At 35.9% G+C, this 17,654-nt stretch overlaps 1 protein-coding gene across 1 annotated transcript in view; it reads left to right on the top strand.

The window, feature by feature from the left end:
- Positions 1-17,654, top strand: part of JMY (junction mediating and regulatory protein, p53 cofactor) — a 72,829-nt gene extending 55,175 nt beyond the window's left edge. The window contains exons 7-11 of the mRNA XM_072859666.1: positions 1,106-1,192; positions 4,194-4,289; positions 5,587-6,139; positions 8,548-8,858; positions 12,257-17,654. Coding sequence (XP_072715767.1) covers positions 1,106-1,192; positions 4,194-4,289; positions 5,587-6,139; positions 8,548-8,855 — 1,044 coding nt within the window. The 3' untranslated portion in view covers positions 8,856-8,858; positions 12,257-17,654. The remainder of the gene's footprint in view (positions 1-1,105; positions 1,193-4,193; positions 4,290-5,586; positions 6,140-8,547; positions 8,859-12,256) is intronic.

The raw sequence follows: 17,654 nt of genomic DNA, 5'->3' as shown, positions 1-17,654 counted from the left end.
TGTAGCTTTTTCTGCATTTCCAAGTGTCCAAAATTGTGGGCTTGTTTTTGTGTCTTTCTGCCCCTACTGTAGTATCTTGCCTGATGGCTGACAACTCAGTCAGCTGCCCCAAGCAGTGCTTTCAATAGCAAAGCTCCTGTCTGGCTCCACCCAGTAAGTCAAGGTGACTGATGCCTGGGAAGCCCATCGCTTCGGTGTTCTTCTAGCTGCAGTCACACTCCAGACTGCTTCCTAACAGTGCCACGTCTTACACAGCCATGAGATCTGTTTCTCATTACACATCCGACTTTGTTCTAGTTCTGTGTGGTACTTGTACCGGGCCTAATTTCATTGCCCATACTGTCTCATTTCCTGGCCCTCAGTATTGTCCTATGAACTTGTCTGTCTTGTCGCTACTCTAAATTCCTGCACGTGACTTTTCTTTGTAACTGATACTTAATTCAGTTCTTTTTATATTATCTACCTGAAGTTTGAGTGACATCCTGTTCCTTGTTATCTATTGTAAAACGGCGTGTTTTTTTTTTTAATCTGTTCTTATTTGCAGGCAATGTAATAAATGTTTGTTTTTAAACCAGGCATTACAGACGTGAACTTGGTATAATAAGTGAACCTGCTTGTGCATGCATTAAATTGTAACAACTTTATTAATGCTTGCAGATTGTACATGCAAAAGATGAACTGACACTTGTAAATGGGAAGCTGCCTAGTTGCATGAACAGAAATACGTAGTATATTTGAGAATTAGTTATTATCCATGTATACAAATACATGGAGTTACACAAGGGTTTTATGAAGTATTTGACAAATCGGTGTTTGTTGCCACTTTTGTACTGGTATTGTAGAATGGACTTTTCAAGCAGCTGTTGCCTGAGTACATTCTTTTGACAGTTAAAAGTAATAGATGTGGGTTTGTCTGTCTTGGTTTTGTTTCCATTTTATGGTTTTATTGTAAGTTAAATAAGCTTGGTTAAATTAGCTTGTCTGAGATAGGCTTTGTAACTTTTATTTTTCTAATGCTTAGTGCTATTTGCTAAATATGACATTATACCCTGTAAATCAATATTTGAAATTCATATTTTATAGATAACGTTTTATGTCTCTACAGGAGATCTGTATCGCAAAGCATAATGAAAAGATGCAGCAGCATCACCAGAGTGAGGAGGAATACAAAATGCACCATGCTGTTCAGCTAGTAAGTTTGAGTTTTCTGCTGTTGAGTTTAGCCTTTAGTGAATAGCTTGCATTCTTCATTATACATTAATTAGGAGAGTAGTCAGAGTGACAGCTGTTTTAAAAAGATGGTGTATATCCCTGACCTTTGCACCATGGATTTCTGTATCATGCTGGTAGGGGGGAGTATATAGCTGTGTTAGGACGACATTGAACCCAAGCAAATAAAATAGTTCTTTAATGTTCACAGTCTACGTGATTACTGCTAGGGTTAGACTGCATACAGTTTGTTATCAGGTGCACATATGATTCCAGACATCTCTGAGTACAGCGTCAGATATGCTGCAATGACTAAGGAAACCATACACATTTATTCTTGAATTTTAGTAAGCTTGTTTGTTATTTTTCTTCTTTCTACAAAATAAATCACTTGAATTGTGTTGTATAAAGATGTAGTTCCAGCTGTGTGCTCCACGATTCTCTGCACAATTTTATTGCAGAGAATAGGCTAGCTAGTCCGACTTTTGTGTTGAACATAACAGACTTTATGTTAAAGAATATTCAAATTCTGGGCTAGGTCTTGGGAGATGATATAGTATCAATATTTAATAAAGATCACTGACAAAGATGCATTGAAATCCAAGTCTCTTTAATTCAGACTTCAGTTAGATTAGTGAAAGTGATTCTGTTTCATCCTTATACATTTTTAACCTTGATACATTTGTCCAGGAAGTCAGCTGCATAATTTATTTTATGAAAAGGCTACTTGTGAAAGACAGTACGTATTGGCATACTCGTTCAGGAACTTAGAAAAATATTTTTTTTTCAGTTCTTATAATAAAGCAAAGAAGTTTGCTGTGTGAATTGTAGTCCATTTATCACCCTTAAAAATAAGACTTGACAAAGCTGAAGGACTTTCTTGTCTCTCGAACACTACAGGGCTTTTTCGTTATTTATTTCATGGAGTTGCCTGCTTGCATTATATAAAGAACCTTATGTGAATTTTTTTTGTCTTTCTTCTGTTAATAATGTGACTGAAAATTTCTACTACTGTTGTAAAATAGGTTTTCAGCCACTGGTTTTCATGAAGAATTTTGAAAAGATAACCTCAAGGGTGTCCAAACCTGAAACCAAATGAGAGTTGCAATTTCACTATTCTTATTTTAAAACAAAACAAAACCCAAACCAAAACAAACAAAAAAAACCCCTTGAGTTTAAGACTGCTTCAGGAAAAGTTTGACCTGATTGCATATGTAACATGGAGGTGTGGTGGTAGAACTATCCTTTCTTTTTGCTATAATTTTTTCTTTATGCTTCTGTTTTAACTTCTTTGCCCCATTGCTCTGTTATTTTCTTTTCACCACATGCTTCTATTCCTCTTCACCTTTTCCTGTTTCCTGTCCTTACTATTTTTCAGACATGTTCTCCTCTTCCTCTCCCTAATGCATCTATACTTAACCTCCTTCCAAATCACAGGAGTTGGCGCTTTATGAAGGACAGCAGGCCACTAGCTGACTTCTGAAAATGGCAAGCAGACAGACACTGCTTTTGTGTTGACTGAATGACAATAATAGTTCTCAAAAGTGATCAGAATTTGTAATTTCGATGATGAATATGAGCTTTTAAAAGTAATACTTAATGCTGTGAGTCTTCTAAGAATTAAACCTGCTGTTTCTGCTCAGGGTTTTTTCTTTATAATCACCTTTTAGTTCTGTCACCTTTTCCTGATACCTTCTGAACTTGCATACAATGACGTTTGCCATCTGATAACTAGCATCCACTTCCAGTAAATTTGAAGAGTTGTGTTTTGTTTCAAAGATGTAGTAACTTTGCTCATGTTTTGTGAAAATGGATGACTAGGGCCATGAAGATGATCAGAGGTCTGGAGTACCTCCCCTATGAGGACAGGCTGAGAGAGTTGGGGTTGCTCAGCCTGGAGAAGAGAAGGCTCTGAGGAGACCTTATAGCAGCCTTCCCGTACTTAAAGGGGGCCTACAAGAAAGCTGGAGAGGGACATTTTACAAGGGCATGTAGTGATAAGACAAGGGGTAATGGCTTTAAACTGAAAGAGGGTAGATTTAGATGAGATGTAAGGAAGAAATTCTTCACTGTGAAGGTGGTGAGGCACTAGAACAGGTTGCCCAGAGAAGCTGTGGATGCCCCCTCCCTGGAAGTGTTCAAGGCCAGGCTGGATGAGGCTTTGAGCAACCTGGTCTAGTGGAAGGTGTCCCTGCCCATAGCAGAGGGTTTGGAACTAGATGATCTTTAACGTCCTTTCCAACCCAAACCATTCTATGATTCTATGAATCTGACTGGTTAAAGGAGGTGGATCCAAATGTGTTTTCACTGAGGTAAGATCCCCCAACAAGAAAAAATACTACTGTCTTAGCTGCAACGAAGAGCTTCAAACCTTTATTGACGTAAGATCACAGAAAATCAATCTGGATTACATAATGACAGCTTAAGTTAATTAAATACAAAACTTTCATTTACTGTTGTAAATGACAATGAAAATGTTTACTTAATTTGCTCAGAATTGGATTCAAAACTTTGTGGCACCAAGTTCTGTGATTTCTTGCACTGTGGAAATACTAATATGACTTGTTTTAAACGGGCAGCCTTGCAATGTGGACTGTCATTTTGTTCTTGGAATGAGAGAAAATGGATACTGGTTTGCTGTCTGGATAATTTATATAATTTTTAATTTAAGGGGATTTTTTCAGTATAATATTCTGTCACATCTCTAGTTATTTCTCATCTTTCAAGGTAACAAGTCTTCAAGTGTTCCAGTTCCAGATTGAAATCTTTCTTTACTGAGCTTTGCATTTTTTTGAGATTATAAAACATGAAATACATAATATTCTTTAAGACAAAGGCCAAGTTCACAAATGTGTTTATTTGAGAAGTAGATTGTTAGGTAATTCCTAACAATTATTAGAAGAGTTATTTTAATTCATTTTTTTAAATGATGCTAAACATAGCATCGGATGTAATATTTACATGTTTTCCATATATTTTCTCAGAAGCGAGATCAATTACAAGATGAAGAGGAAAGAAAGAGCTCCTGGGTTAGTCAGGAACGACAGAAAACACTGGACAGACTTCGCACGTTTAAACAGGTAACAGAAGAAGAGTTGTTATTTTCCACCAGTTTCTTTTGCAAAAGAAATTTTCACTCATTCCAGGACTATACTACACTATTAGCTATTCTCTTTTGCTGTATAGTTAACTGTTCTTTGGAAAATTTACAACAAAATATGGCATTGGTGGTTAACAAATTCCGCTGGCTGTTACATTCCCAGTGCCTTAGTAAGCTTCTGTTCACTCTTACATCTACATCTTGTGACAAGACACTTAGGAAATGTCCCTAAAAGAAGTATAATCTAAATGGTATTTCCCACAAAGAGCATTACCATCTGACTTAGCCCCACTACCACTGATTGCTAGAACACCTGCCAGTACCTGCCCCTTCCTATTACAATTTAAGTATCAGAAATGGATAGGAGATGGAATGAAGGGGAGAGAATAAGGAAAGGGGTGAAAGTGCAAGAAAACAGAGACCGTATTAATTGGTGAAGACTTTTTCTGTTTTTGCTGAATACATTAAAAAATATACGTATGAGAAGTTTCTTTACTGGAAAGCTGTCTTGCTCAGCAGTATACTGTTCATATCCTTATTGTTTGCAAGGCTTTTGAATTGCATAGCTTCTGTAAATTAGAGCAAATTTACTTATTTTAACCAGCAACTGTTAATGAACTGACTTTATGTATGACCATGTTTCTATTGTTATGATCTCTATTGCTTTATGCCTACCACAGTTGTGTAAAATGTATTAGACCTGTCTTGCAGAAGCAGTTTACATTTTTGCATAAAAGTGGCTATGAATGAAACTAATATAGAAAAGACAGATATTGAGGCAGCAAATTTAAGAACTACATTAAAAATATTTTGGAAAGTCTCAAAGTTTGATGTTTTCAAGAGATACTGTTTTAAGCAGTATGATTCACATCTAAGGCCAGTGTATTAGGTCAGAGAGGACTTTGTTGCAGAGGGAGCCATTGACCAGTTTTAGAAAAGGAGAGGAAGAGGGAATTCTGGATTTTAGTTTTCAGAAAAAACAGTTTTGAATGTACAATCTGGTTCTTAGTGAAATCCTAATTCTAACCCATGTATATCCCTGACTAGACCAATCACATGTAAATTGTGGCTTAACCAAGAATAAAAATTTAGAAAACAGATCATTTTTGCATAAAGGTGAGGATATATTTGCTTTGTTTTTACATCCAGAGCAAAATGAATGAAAATAGCAGATGAATTTTACTTGTCAGAAAGGCAAAGCCTAGCAACAGGTACTTAGTATCTAGAATAGTGCGTTGCATGTACTTATCTAATTGTCAATAACTTACTCACTTTAGCGGTACCCTGGGCAAGTAATACTTAAATCAACCAGACTACGGCTGGCTCATGCAAGAAGAAAATGTGCAGCCAGCTCAGAATCCTGTATCGATCAGCCTCAGTCTTTGCCAGCAACCATACAAATGCAAGAGAAAAGTGAAGAGGTGGAACTGGAAAATGCAGTTCAGCCTTTGCAAGTGCAGGAATCTACAAGCTTAGAACAACTTCAGGATATCTCATTACCTCCCAATGGTGTTACCTCTGAACTGCCTCATGTTAGTACTTCTTCACTCACCAGTAATGAGCTTCAACCAGAGGCTGTTACTGTAGTTCCACTTCCACCCCCTTTGCCTCCACCACCTCCACCTCCGCCTCCACCTTTGCCCTCCAAGGAAGATGCCACCAAATCCTTAGAGAAGAACGACAGCTTTGTTAAACGTCAGAGTGAGGAGAAAGGAGTCCAGCACTCTTCTGGAGTCCCACCAGCACATCTGTTTGACAGCAGTCAGCTAGTCAGTGCCAAGAAGAAGCTTAAGAAGACTGGTGATCTAGAGGGTTTACAGAGGAGGAGAGGTAATGTTTTCATTTCTGTGTATTTAATTGTAATGCACATCAGTTCCTCTTTTGAATTGCTCTATAGAAAAGTGTATGCTGTGATTCATTTATAATTATTAATGGAAAATTAGTTAAATCCTTTTCAGTTGACAAATGTCGGCAACTCAAATTTTAGGACCTTTAGGACAGCATGCAGTATACTTGTTCAGTTAGACAGAAAACACTTGTGAAACTGATTCTACGATATACCATGTTAGACTAGCTAGAAGATGGAGCCAAACATTGCCTAAAAGAATCTTTTCCTATCTAGTTTACAGCCAGCAGTGCAAATATTATATGCTTCACCTGAGGGTGCAGTGATTTTTTAATAACAGAATTGTACATAATTTATGACCTACTAAAATGAATACTTGTCTTGGGACATAGGAAACCTTGAGAGTGCTATCTTCAAGGTTTCTTCAAATTTTCATACAAAAATCCACAAACCCTCAAGTACCCTTTACAGCTGAGTAAGAATATATATGTTTAACTACAATTGGAAATTAAATCTGTAATCATTCAGCAAAGCATGTTAATAAATAGTTAAAAGATCCAAAACTTCTTTGGAAACTGAGGAGAATGAATAGAGCACAGGACTGAGCTGGGAGATCTGTTACAACTTGTTGATTCTGTGCTACTTGTTTTTAACTGTTTATCCTTTATCCCATATATAAAATGGGGAGAATGGCAGCCATGTTTGAAGAAAATAATCCTGGTGTTTTGGTGAAACATCCTATATTGGAGCCAAGTTTTTATTTGAAAATCGCAGATGGGATTTTCAAAAGTGCCCAGCTGAACTATTTTACTGGAAGTCACTAAGAAAAAGTACCTTGAGTGGGCCCCGATTCACACTGCTGTAATATGGCTGTAATAACATTTTATTAAAAATTCTATCTGGCTCTGTCAATTACAACTACAGAAAACATCCCTCCATTGACATTTTCCCTCATCCAGATAAAATCAAAATTAGAACTGTCTTCATCAATCAGACAGAAGCAAGAGTGTTTCCTTTAGAATTGTCCTTAAGTGACTGAAAATCCTTGAAGCAACTGCATAGTTATAGAATTCTTAAGCTCTTCTGAGTCTTGCAGGTTGCAGGTACAGTGTCTTAAGTTCATTATCAATTCTGATGCTGCTGTGCTCCATTTTTCTTTTTCTGTAGTTCTATTGTTTATTTTTCTGATACCCATTTTATCTTGCAGTTTTATATAAAGCATGTATTGTGTGTGCAATTTGATATACATCATAAAATGACAAATATAAAATCAAATTACATCCTCCTTCTTAAGAGTATTGTTAATGTCTGCAGCAGCACTCTACCTGCTGCTCTGTATTCCCTGAGATGTTCCAAGTCTAAGTGGCTTCAGAAATTTGTCTCTATATGACAGATGCGTGTTTTACAATCTTTCCTTCCTCCTTCCAATGTGCAGTCCTGTATTCTTCTTTTATTTCTATTTTCCTTGTGTCTATTACAACCGTCTAGGCCGTTAGTCTGATGGACAAAGCCCACTCATAAAGGCAAAACAGGTTTTTAAAATGTATTCTACAATATACAAAAAAGAACTGGAGATGGATATTCATCTATTGATTGACATGTGCTGCACATTGTATGTGCTACTGTATGCAAACTATTTCAGGCTGTTGTACTTTATTATAATGGATTCTCTGGGATAGAGATCTTACCTATTTGTAGGTCTTCAAAGAGCCAAAGCCTGATTTTTTTTATTTCTGCAGAGAACTAGTTTCAAATCGGTGATAAAGGAAGGATTTGTCATAAAGTGTTAACTCTCACTTCTCTGTTTTCATTAATTACAAAGGAAGGGAATTTATATAGGCATGCTGTGACTAGGTGCTAATACATACATGAATCCAAAGAAGCAGGAAAATGTGTGCTGTTAGAGTTGACTGTACTGCTGCTTCCCTCACTGGCATGTAGTAATAGTCATATAGTAGGTAAAATCAGCCACAAAATGCAAGTGCCGAGAATGGACTGCACAGTCCAATACTTAAGATACGTACTCAGTACCCGAATTTCAAAGTCAAGAAAGATAATGTAATAAGCACTTTCATTGTGTTGGATTCATTGCAGCTATTTTGACTTTCCTGACTGCAAACAGGAAAGCCATCTTTTTGAAAAAGTTTTACTACCTGCCTGATAGGAGGTTAAGGGGTTTCAGAAATTACAATTGTCTGTATAAACCAGTTTTGACCTGATAATAGGGAAGATAAATTCAGAGGCTAAAACAATAGTTGAGCTACCATTATATTTATGGTATGGGACTATCACATTATTAGTATGCAGCTACTTTTTGGTCTGTAGGAAATATAAATGAAGACTGATAAAAATTTAGTAAAAATAATACTGAAGGTCTTTTGATTTACTGCAGTGAGTTCCCCGATGGATGAAGTGCTGGCTTCCTTGAAACGTGGCAGCTTTCACTTAAGAAAAGTTGAGCAGAGAAGTCTCCCTCCTTTTCCCGATGAAGATGATAGCAATAACATCTTGGCACAGATCAGGAAAGGAGTGAAACTGAAGAAAGTGCAGAAAGATGTTTTGAGAGAATCCTTTACAATTCTGCCTGATACTGACCCCCTGACAAGGAGCATCCATGAAGCGTTGCGACGAATTAAGGAAGCATCACCTGAATCAGAGGATGAAGAGGAGAGTTTGCCTTGCACAGACTGGGAAAATTAACCTGTAATTAACCTACATTTAAAAAAAAATACTTCTTCAACACTTTTTGTATAACAATAGTGACTAAGCCTCAGGTTGTGCATTCTAGGAGACTTAGTATGAATGTGACTAAACTGACGTCCAGCGTGGTAAAACATGCACATATGAATTTAGTATCACTGACTTTTCAAGGAATTTAAGGTTTATAGTAAGGAAAACTTTTTTTAGGCAACATCTTAGCCTTTTGTTGTTTGAATACTTTTGCTGAATATTGACAGGACTGCTCCTATAAAAAGCTCTATTTTATTTAGTAAATTTGAAGGGACTGTTTGCAGCTTACCAAAAAGCTTTAAAAAGCTTTTAAGTAACAAAACAGCACAATCACTCTTGGACACACCTTGTACTTATTTTCTAATTACTTCTGGCCTTGTAAAAATTTAGTTTATCGCTTCAGACTGAATAGCTCCAAGTGAAGGACAATTAGATTTGACTGCTGAACACATTGAAATCTCATTGGTTACCCCGTGTGACTGACTTTTCGATAGCTTGGTTTCAATCTGTAAACTGTCTGACTTAACTGAATTTCCAGACTATAAACAGTAAATATTCAAATATAATTTATACTTCTGCTACTCATACGAATCCCATGAACTTGCATTATACTAAGCTACAGTGCCTGAAAGTACAGATACTAGACTTCAGCAGATGAAGTTAATGATTTCAGAACAAACCAGAAACTGTCAAGAGATTAGTTTGCAAAATTATGGCTGCATCAGTAGCACAAAGAGGTTCTTGATTACAACAACAGCATATGGCACTATTCTTCTGTGGTGGTTATTTTATGCTACTGGCATGTGGATGAACTTAAGTCTCAATGAAAGCTCCCACTAAACTTAAAATTTGGAGAAAAGAGAGGTATGACAATCTGTAAAGAATTTTAAAACCTGTTTAGAAATCAAAGGCTATTTCAAGAATATGGAAGATAAATATAATCCTTGCAACACAGCTAGCAGTAGGAAAAAGATAACCTTTTTGGATGTTTATGATCAGGCATTTCTACCTTGGTCAGTTATTACCATAGCTGGAGAGTGACTATTAATAAAGTGCTACAGCTGTTTAAAAAGTGATGGTGACTTAGCACATCATCTGCTGAATGTTGTTGTAATTATGAAATACTATGTCTCAAACTGTTCCGTTGGTATGCTATTTTCAAATAATAATGTTTAAAATTTTTAAAAAGGAAAATAAATGCTGCCTTTATTTCCTCATGAACTAGCCATTGGCCACACTAATGATTTAATACTGTTTAATTATGGCATGCTCCTTCTATTCCATACCAAATGTACTGCTAGTTTTGGAGTTGAAAATCCAGGAGTGGAGGTGTACTTAACTCTTGCTGAAACTCAAAGTGAAAACAATTTCGCTTGGATGTAACTTTTTTCTATTACTTGCATACTGAAAACTCCCACTACCACAGCCCTTCAGAAATCAAGTGACAGCTATAAGAAAAGACATGCCTTGGAATTGACTTGGCTTTCTCAGTGCAATTATTCTCTTTTCATTTCCTAGATAACTGAGCAAATTTAAACTTTGTGATTTGACTTCATGATTTCCGTAAATCTAACATTCTTTGGGATCTTGTTTGCATTTTTTAGCAAGAAGACGCTTTAATACTATGGGTCATTAAAAAAAAAAAAAGGAAGGAATTTATCGTAGAGTGACTTTGAATTTTTTGTAATCTAATCTAGTTGGTGGACCTCCTAAACATTTCCCATTGGAAGTGTATCCTCTTAGAAGTCATATGTGTCCCTTGCCATACAATATAAATACATGTTTTCCTCTGCTATTTTTTGCAGCCCTGTAGAAGCAGTTAAGCGTGTAGGCTGAAAATCACTGCCATGCAGTACCTATAGTGCACTGGTTGTTGTCTCCTTTCTACCAGTCTACAGTTACGGTATCTTCCCTTTTTAAGGATGCACTCCTGTCAAATGCTGAAGTCCTGTGAAATCACTTGGACCTAAAGCAGGATGCAGTGTCAGAATTCTGAGTGTGTGCTCCTTGGAGTTCTTCACACATCTGGGACCCGCTTTCTCTTACGAATATCATATTTTATTACAAAAACAATCCTGTTTTCATGAGATGAGACTATTTAACAGATAGTACAGATTTGATTGAAAAATGGTTGTACAGAATAGCTGACAGCTCAGAAAGTAAAACAGGCCCCTGCTATGGAAACCCGTGAAATAATCTGGGAGAACAGAGATTGAGACAAAGCCCTCATGAAATTCAGCTGAATAAATACTTTCCACACAGATGAGTGTGCTTGCTTGAACATATAGACTGGTTACCCAGAATTTATTACACAAGAGTAAAATCTAATGAAAGTCTGTTGTAGAAATAGCAGAATAGTATTTTTTACTATAAGGTTATCCATTTCATACCATGCTTTAAGATTGACCTACTGATTTTTAACTGTAAGTTCTGCACATACAAAAAACAGTTGCATAGAGATTTTAGGTTGAAAACAGTTATACAAAAGTATATTGGCACATATGTTACGAACTATCCTTCATACACGTACATCCTTATAGGCTAAATGTAATGCAATTATTTGCCTTAGGAATGAAGGCTAAATCTGATATAATGATGTATGGTGTTTATCAAGTGCCAAAAAGTGTCTTAATGTATATGCAAGGAGTATTAACAATGTCCACTGAAGTGGTTTCATTAATTATTGAAGTTTGAAGACAAACTAATAGTAACCATTTCCTGCAGGAGATGTAGTCAACTCTTGTATTATCTGCTTTATGAGTTACTTCTACATAAAGTTATATGACTAACTTCTTCAAGAGCAGTTCCTTCCTTACAGACACTAAACCACGTCCAAAAATGTTGAGGCATTCTGTGTATTGGAGGTACAGCTGAACAAGCAGTATAAAGATGCAGCAGCTTCTGTATGAAAAATAGGAAAATTACTGGGTATCAAAAGTATCCCAAGCCTATCTCTGTGTGTGTGTGTATGTGTGTGTACATAATGGTACACATAAATCACTATAGTACATTAAGAGTACTATAAGTAATGGGAAACCTGGGTTCCTGGGAGTGACAAAGTAATGGATGAGAAGCAAGCTTTTGCTCTCCATAGTCTTCTAATCCAGTATTTTGGGCCTCTTCAAACTCTAATCTGTGTTCACTGCCAATAATACCAGAAGGCAAAAAAAGACCTGGTCATATTCTGTGTGTCCTGTCTCCAGAGTTAGTGTGTCATTACCCTAGGAGCAAAGAGAGTCAAGGAAGAGAGTCAAGGTTTTTGAAGACGCTGCTCAGTATTGCATGTTGGAATTGCCTAATATGTTGATCAGAGAGTATTCGTACAGCTGTTTAGCTTTTCAGATGTTCCTTTTTTTTTTTCCCCCAAACAGGTGATTCACAGCCACTGACGTGAGAAAAGAAACCCCCGTTGAAGATTACTTTTCCTCTTCATTTCTGAAAATTCAGAGCCAGCAGTTATGACCATCAATTCCACAGGAGGCTTTCTTTGGCAAAGAAATAGTCTTTCTTTGCAAATGATTAAGTATATGGAAAAAATGGCCTGAAATGTTAATTTCTGGGTCACTTATTTCTTTAATTTGTTCCAAAAATTCTGGTTTGAGCAGAAGGCTAAGTTGTTTAGATGTGCATTTTATATAATCAAGAATGCCTGATTCTTAAGCACTTTTTATATTTGCATTAGTAATGTGTGGCCAGTTAAGCGAGGGGGCATTTTGAGTTGGGAGAACACTTGCTCTTAGAGTAACCTGGGGACTCGGCCAAGACATCAAACCAGCTACTATAAAACCTCCCCTTCACTGCACTGAATATATCATCTGCTTGAAAATCCAATTAAATAGCTCTTTGCAGAGAAGCTTGCTATGTAGCAGTGTGATATTCCAGAAAGAGCAGAATTCCTAGTTGCACTACAGTAGCTGAAATTCAGTTATGTGCAACTAAGACTTTTTATCTTCTTAGTTTGAAGAAGTGTATGTCAGTATGAAAAGTAACAAGTGACCACAGCACAATGAGAAGTAAGAGTTGACTTCAGTACATATTCAAGAACATGTTTGTTTCCAACATGGTATATTTAGCAAGACATACTGCAGCACCTTTTTAGTAGTCATTTGTAGTCTTACACCTTTTTAAAGTAGACATTTTCATGCTTTTTTAAAATAATATTTAGCTATGCTGAACCAAGTTAGTTATATTTTTATCATTGTTATAAGAAGCAATATTTTGTAATTTCATACTTAAAATTATTTTTCTCTTTTTGTTTAAAATGGCTTTTGATTACTCTAAGCAGCCTTCTTTAAAAAAGATTAAAGCACTTAAAACATACTGATAATTCAGTTGTGAAAATCATGCTTCTCTTGCTCGTTTTTACTGTTCCCTTTAGTGGCTGCAAAAATGTTTGTATTTCATACCCAAAAAGCCTACTGGCTGAAAAAATAAGTTCCCTTTTGATCCTGACTATTTTTTTTAAAGGGGAGTTACAACTTCCTCTGTAGTGAATACTTAGAAGTAATCCTAAGCTTCATGACTAATGGCTGCAGGTAGCTACTCTTACAATACCACAGCGCTAAGAGGTATGTCAGTACATACAGGTAGCCTTGTCCCATCTAGAAACTCTATGTGATATCAAAGTCAGCCCGTTACAATTCTAAGAAAACTGAATTTTCACTAGCATTTTATTTTTACTAGCATGACATACACTGTGTTTGAGAAATACACAGTCCCTGTCCTTTGTGTGGGGTGTTCCATTCACTGTTCCTCTTGTGACAAACTGCTATGCGGATTTGTTTGTTTTGGTTTGGTTTTTTTAAGCGGAGTTATGCATTGCTGCTGTCATGTAATGGAACATGTACTGTGTTAATATTTATAACAGGAGATTTCATGTCTTGCCACTTACTTATAGAAATAGGAACAGGAGAACTTACTTAGCAATAGGCTATGTAATCTAAAGGAGCCTCAGCTGTTGGACCCTTCAGTTGTTCTGCTGTGGCTGTCCTGAAATTAAAGCTCTGTCAAACATCTTGAAAGGATGTCACTTTACCCTTGCTATTGACAGGCATTTTCTTAACCTTGTTGCCTTATTTATAAAGTTAGTGAACATTCATTTTCAAAGCACCTGTGAGCAGCGTTACTGTAGAATTGTATCGATTTTGCTGTATTAGTTGTCAGGTCTGTATTCTGTCCTGAGATCAGCTCTCTGAAACACTCGATACTGGCTTTCCAAGGACCTAAAACTACATGATGTTTTTTTCTTAAACCACTTCTCTGAGCCCTAAGTTACATGGTGTGGTTGTAAGCTGCCTAATACTGTGTTCATGCAGCAATAACAGCAATTTCAAAGTTCATCATAATCATTTGATGTTGCCTGTACCATAAGCTGTGGTGTATTTTTGCTCTACATTTGTCTGTACTTCCAGTCACACCATGTTAAAACCGAGGTAATAAAATAAATTTTTGGCTGTAGACAAAGCAGAACTACGATGTAGAATGGTAATTCAGATTACACAGTTCATCTGAAACTTAGTTCTAAATTAATAGTGGTGATTGAACAACTTTTATGTCAATTTTTTCCTATTTTCCAGCCTGCAGTTCAATTCCTCAGAGTATGCGTATGGGACACGAGCAAAATTCCAAACCAAGGAAAAATAGTGTAATTTTAAAGTATAGGTGCAATGGTCCCCTTGCACAACATTTGTGTCTACAGTTTAGCATTGTGTTGTGATTTATCTAAATAGCTCCACGCTGTACTGTACTACAATTTTCAGATTCATTTGCCACATGATCTTTGCCTTGAAAAATGTGTGCATGATTGAGAAATATTACTGTCCTTAATCTGTTTTATATTTAGCTGAAATATTAGATTTCTATAATAGCTTAGTTTTTAGAAATGGAGTTCTCATATGAACATGTATTTTATGCGCACAATTAAAGTAGTTGTTATGCTGAGCATAGCAGTTCATATCAGTTCAAAACTGCTGTCTTCAATGTGGAAAGTAAATTCTTTTTTTTCCACATACTGCTAAAAAAAATAATCCTGGATTTTAATCCGCCATGAGTCACTAGATGTCACAATTTCACATAATTCTCTGCTTTGATATAAAAACTGTGCATATGTAGCGTACAGGCTAATGCATAAAACTTTGCATCCTCTGTAATGTGAAATTTTGCAGTGGGATGGCTACAGCAGCAAATGGGGAAAGTTTAAGTGTATTCACAAGAAACTTATGGAAATTATGACAGTCCTGCATTGAGATCTGTTCCTCCATAGCTGAGAAGAGCTCTAATAATTGTGTTGGCCCTTGAGAAATCTTAGCAAGCATCGCTACAGAAAAAACACTTCAACATATGCAAGGAAAGAGAGCCCCCATAAAAATACCTTTCTACCTATTATTGGTATTTTTCATTTGTGGCTGGACTTCATTGTTGTGGCTGTGTTGTTGCTAGTCTTTTATCTGAAGTAGTTTGTCAGCTTTCAGGCTTCTTCCATTTTTAGAAAGTTCTTTCTTTGTTCAAATTAAAACTGTTTTAGTATAGTGTAACTGATCCAGTGAGGTAAAGAGTTGGAATGCATAATGTTTATTGTACAAATGCTTACGTGAGGACTGAATACTCTTTTATGATGGGGAACAAGAAACAAATACTCAGTTTCTACTCAAATAACCAAAATGTAAGGTAAATGGTAATAGTATTTTGATCAGAAATGGAATCTGCATCAACATGAATTTCATGCTTTCATTCACAGAGGTTCCAGGTCCTTTACAAATGACCAATAGTCTTATTTTACTCACTTTACTGTGTTTTCATGTTGGTTAAGTTACCTGTCTAGGGTAGATTTTTTTTTTTTTTCTTCTTAAACGTCACTTTTAAGGTTTGGTTTTTTTTTTAAATCTGACAGTCTGCATCCTACACCAGACACCTGTAAAGTAAATTAGTATGATTATATATTGTGTTCTTTTGTGGCTGCATTGGGGATAGAACTGAAAATACTTCACTACATTATTTGTAAAGAATCATTTTGAGTATAAGCACTATATTCTGTAATGTTTCATATTAAAGTAGTGACAGGTGCATTATTGAAGATGCAACTTCTTGAGAAGAGGAGGCAGAAACTTTTATTGGTTAATGTTACCCTTATTCCGTTTGTTGCACTGAATTTCAAGAGTGTAATTTGTAAATCAAGTTTGCTCATGTGTGTGATCAGATTTTATTTTCATTGTAACGCTTATGTAATTAAATTACCTGGATATATTTCTGGTAATTATTCCATAAGCATGGACAATATGTTGTTATGTTTAGCACTACAGAATTAATGTTAAGAACAAGTGAAGCTTCTTGCAAAGAAAAGGAGTAAATAGAAGCACCTTACTGGGAGAGCACAGCGCGTTGCATGATTCAGTGCTACTGAGCTGACAGACAGTAGGTCATCCTAAACGACTGCAAATTGCTCGTTGGTGTAATAAGCACATTGACATACTGCTATCAATGCTGTAAAAAGTACAGCAATGGCTATTTTTAACCTATAAATATACTGTAATTTAAATTTTTCCTACAAAATAAATTTATATTTAATTGCTGCCTAATACATAAATACTTAAAATTAGAATTTTTAGGAGGCTCAAAGGTGGGTGGGCATGCCAGTATGTTTTTGGGAAGGGCTGTTGTATATACGGTTCTTTGCACTTCCCATTCAGTTTGACTATTAATCCAAAACTCCCAGCTCTGACTGTGGTGAATCTGCAACCTGACATTTATGTATTTTTATTGTGATTCAGGTCTTCTATATTCTGTGGCCCAGAGCTTCAGAATTTGACAGAAAAGGTCTTTCCATTCTTAAATGTGAATGCTCTGATGTACCTCTAATATGGAAAATGACCATGCAATGAATTTTACTCTGCTGAGTTTCTAAATATTAATGTAGAGTATTATTTAAAGCCAATATCTAAGGCTGTTAAACCAGTACTGTGTCCATTTGGAACAAGTAAAAAGGATGATGGCCATTTTGGTGAACATAGTCTAAACTCTGCAGAGATTTTATTCCAGAGACTGTTACCTATTCAGTAATTAGTTTGCCGTAGACTGGCTTGATTTTCAGATTTAGAAACATATTTCTGATTTCCAAATTGGGAAATAGCTGTTGGGGATTAGGAATACTCACTTAACATCTCCCAGTGTGTTACTGTGGTTGCTATATGTTTTGCATTTCATCTTAAACATGTACATCATAAGATGAAAGCTTAAGAAATACAGATGGCTGCAGGTTGTCTTGCATGAATGAAGCCAGTGAAGTTTAATGAAACTAACTTGTTTGTTAAGCCTGTTGAGTAAATAAATAATCAAAAGAAAATCAATTTGCCATTCACTAGCTTTGTGCAATATTATCGGTAGACTCAAACACTACTAGCACATTGTGCTTGGCTTTAAGAAAGTTCTTTAACTCTATTATATTCAAAAGGACATATTAAATGCATATTTTATTGTAAACGACTCTGCAAATTTACTATGCCTAAAAATGCTCAATGTTATAAAGTATTAAGCAACAAGTATGTTTAAAAAAAAAAGGTAAAATACTAAACAAACATTTCTAGCAATACCTAAAAACTAAAGAAAGTTTTAACTGTCTGCTTTTTGCTTTTTTTCTTTAGTGCAGCTTTTCTGCAATTCAAGTTTATTGCTATGTATTTCATGTTTTTTATTATCATGACTCAGAAATTTAAACCTGTACACAAAGTACTGCACTCACCTTCTTGTACATGCGATGTAACATCATACTCACAG

The sequence above is a fragment of the Ciconia boyciana genome, chromosome 4 (assembly GCF_034638445.1).
Source record: "Ciconia boyciana chromosome 4, ASM3463844v1, whole genome shotgun sequence".
NCBI classification, from domain to species: domain Eukaryota; kingdom Metazoa; phylum Chordata; class Aves; order Ciconiiformes; family Ciconiidae; genus Ciconia; species Ciconia boyciana.
The sequence above is the reverse complement of the archived record's forward strand: the minus strand, read 5'-3'. Positions and strand labels throughout refer to the sequence as shown.